The following is a 2,936-nucleotide window of genomic DNA, read 5'->3' as shown; positions in this document are numbered from 1 at the left end:
TTTCGGACATATAAATATTTTATAAAAATATAATGTTGACCGACTCTAAACCGATACGAAACCCATTTTTTTGCCAGCACCGGACCTGTCCTGATTTTTTTGCCAGCACCGGGTTATGCCCTCTTGCTCTTATGCCATCATTTATGAATCAAAAAGTACCGATTGCATCACTTTCTGAAATTGTGAAAGAGACCAACTCTAGTTGAAGTTTGAGTTGAACAGGTTGAAACAGAAAGCATTACTTTATTCCCACGCAATGAAATCAATGCTACCCCACACATTAAAGACAAAAAATAAAAATAAAAATAGAAACAATTCAGGAACAGAGAAGAAACTCCTTTTTGCTTAACCCCTCAAGACCTCATTAACAAAAGTCTTGAGATTCTTGTCTGAAGAACCACCTTCCATGGCAGCTTCTCTTGCCAAATCCTTCCATTTCTTTGCATTTCTCCTCATCTTCTCTCCTCTCTCGTTACTCCCCATAACCAATTCCAAACACCTCTTAATCTCATCAGCTTCAACTAACCCCTCTGCCTCATTCTTCCTCACTCTCACCCCTGTTTTCCACACATCTTCCACCATCTTTGCATTTGGCATTTGATCAGTCCATTGAGGAAACGCCACCATTGGAACTCCCGAAGCCAAGCTTTCGAATGTCGAATTCCACCCACAATGAGTCACAAAGCATCCAAGCGAAGGATGAGATAAAACCTCCACCTGAGGACACCATGGCACTATCATCCCCTGTTTCTCAAGTTCTCCTCTGCAACTCAACTCTTCTTCTTGTTTTCCTTCTCCTTTCTGATTTTCTCTATTGACCCACAAAAATGGGCGTCCTGTACCGATCAGAGCCCGTGCCACTTCTTCCATTTGAGGTTTGTCCAAAACAGAGAGACTTCCAAACGATATATAAATTACAGAACTTGAACCCTTCAAGTTCAACCAATCTGTGTAATTTTTCGATTCACTACTCTTGAACAGATCGCCTCTCAAGGAATGGTCGGAGGGATCTTTTCCCTCCAGAAAAGCAGATGGAATCAACGGTCCAACGCCGATTAAAGTGTAGTTCTCAATCGACTTCAATGCTTCTGTTTCTAACGCATCAAATGTATTGACAAGCACTATTGGTTTGGTCTCCTCCTCGTCAAGAACCTCAACATGTGCTTTCCATGTCGGCAGTACATATTCATGTACATTTGACGGCAGAAAAAACGGCGGTAGGTCACGGCCACTTAACGGTGGTAGACGCGGCAATCTAAGCGAAAAGGAGTCTTCATTGACAATATTGTCCCTAATAAAACCCTCGTAGCCATGAAAATTATAATAATAAATGTCCAGAACAGCCGCGGCTTGATTCCAAAGAAGCGTCGACGGAATGTGAAGCTCACGCCCCACCAATGCCACCCAAGGAATGAGATTACAATAAAATACGCGTGTAATCGGACGTGATTCTTTGTCGTTGTTGATGTTAAGAATCACTTGTTTGAGATTTTTCATGCCGTGGTGTTTGAACACGGACATGTAAATGTCAAGATTGACCCCGAGGGAGAAGGCCTCATCGTAGCCGTCAGAGAAGCCGACAAAGGACAAGCCTGGAAGGGTATTTTGGGGTTTTGAGACGTTTTTGTGGGCGGAGAAGGTGGTGGCAAAGGTGACTTGGACGCCGGCATGGACGAGTCGTATGGCGAATTGGAGAGCTGGGTTTATGTGGCCTTGTGAAGGGAATGAAACTAGCAGAACATGTGGTGATTCAGCCATGAATGCTGAGATTTAAGAGGTTTTACTGCAAATGCAATTTTGGTATAATTCTTCAGTGTGTTTATCTGTATATATAGTGGGGAGTTTTTGTGTTGATGAAGGATGACGTTTGCAGAGTGGTGCTTGGTGACGTCACTCTTTCATGCATACATCATATCATATATATATATATATATGATAAATGGAAAACAGGAAAAGTCCAATTTATGATGATAAAAAGGGATACGTACATATTTTCTGGAAATAAATAATAATGACAGTATGGACGTAGTCAGGTTATGCAATAATTAGGGTACCTATAAATAATTTTTTGAATTTTTTATATGTCATTTAATAACATCTCGTGAGTATAACTTGATCTGGAAGATTATAGTCATTTTAATTAAATTACATACATTATTTTATATTTATATTATTAAAAAACAGTAGATAACAAGCAAGATAAAAACATCTTTTACCATCATTAATTTTTGTGTTGCGGAACAAAGGTATGATGAATTAATTTCAAAGAAAACCCTAACTTTTTTGGTTGAGAGAGAGAATTAAATTAGTGGAGTCCACATGTTGTCATGTCACGGCTCGTTGGTCACATTTGCAAAGTTGGGCTTGGTGAAGTCATTCTTTCATGCATATATGGAAAAATCCAATTCAAGATGAGAAAGAGCGGTTGGTATATATTTCTGAAAATAAATTCCGATTGGTTATATGTACAAGTAAGGCAACAAGCCATTAAAAGTAATGCTATTTTTGAACCTCAATAATCACCACTCTACCAAAAGCTATTAATAGGGGAAACAGCTCTCATGTGTATGAATGACTCCTGTTAACAGATATATGCATAATGTACCTAGACCTTATTGTCATATAATATATGGAGTCTATACATATATGGAGATACTATTAATAGAGAAACAATTCTCGTGTGTATGAATGGCTCCTGTGAGCAAATATAGTCGGACACATGCAGAATGTATCTAGACCTTATTTTCATATAATATATGGATTCCATATATATATATATATATATATATATATATATATATATGAAGATATTGTTTACATATATTAGGTAATTACCACCTTTTTTAGGTAATTAAAAACCTACGAAAAGCTGTTAATTACCTAAAATATTTATCATGGAATAAAAAGTTGACAAAATTTGTTCAATGTTAGTGGCA

General features: G+C 37.8%; 1 protein-coding gene across 1 annotated transcript; it reads right to left on the bottom strand.

The window, feature by feature from the left end:
- Window positions 1-214: 214 nt before the first annotated feature.
- On the bottom strand, window positions 215-1,827 carry LOC120011862 (UDP-glycosyltransferase 75C1-like). The gene has a single exon (XM_038863005.1). The coding sequence runs from the start codon at window positions 1,756-1,758 to the stop codon at window positions 346-348; it is 1,413 nt and encodes a 470-aa protein (XP_038718933.1). The 5' UTR covers window positions 1,759-1,827; the 3' UTR covers window positions 215-345.
- Window positions 1,828-2,936: the final 1,109 nt, after the last annotated feature.

This window comes from Tripterygium wilfordii, chromosome 13, assembly GCF_013401445.1.
Source record: "Tripterygium wilfordii isolate XIE 37 chromosome 13, ASM1340144v1, whole genome shotgun sequence".
Lineage (NCBI taxonomy): Eukaryota > Viridiplantae > Streptophyta > Magnoliopsida > Celastrales > Celastraceae > Tripterygium > Tripterygium wilfordii.
The sequence above is the reverse complement of the archived record's forward strand: the minus strand, read 5'-3'. Positions and strand labels throughout refer to the sequence as shown.

Bases quoted from the DNA above. Each gene is read 5' to 3' on its own strand.
- LOC120011862 (XM_038863005.1), bottom strand. From the start codon at position 1,758: ATGGCTGAATCACCACATGTTCTGCTAGTTTCATTCCCTTCACAAGGC.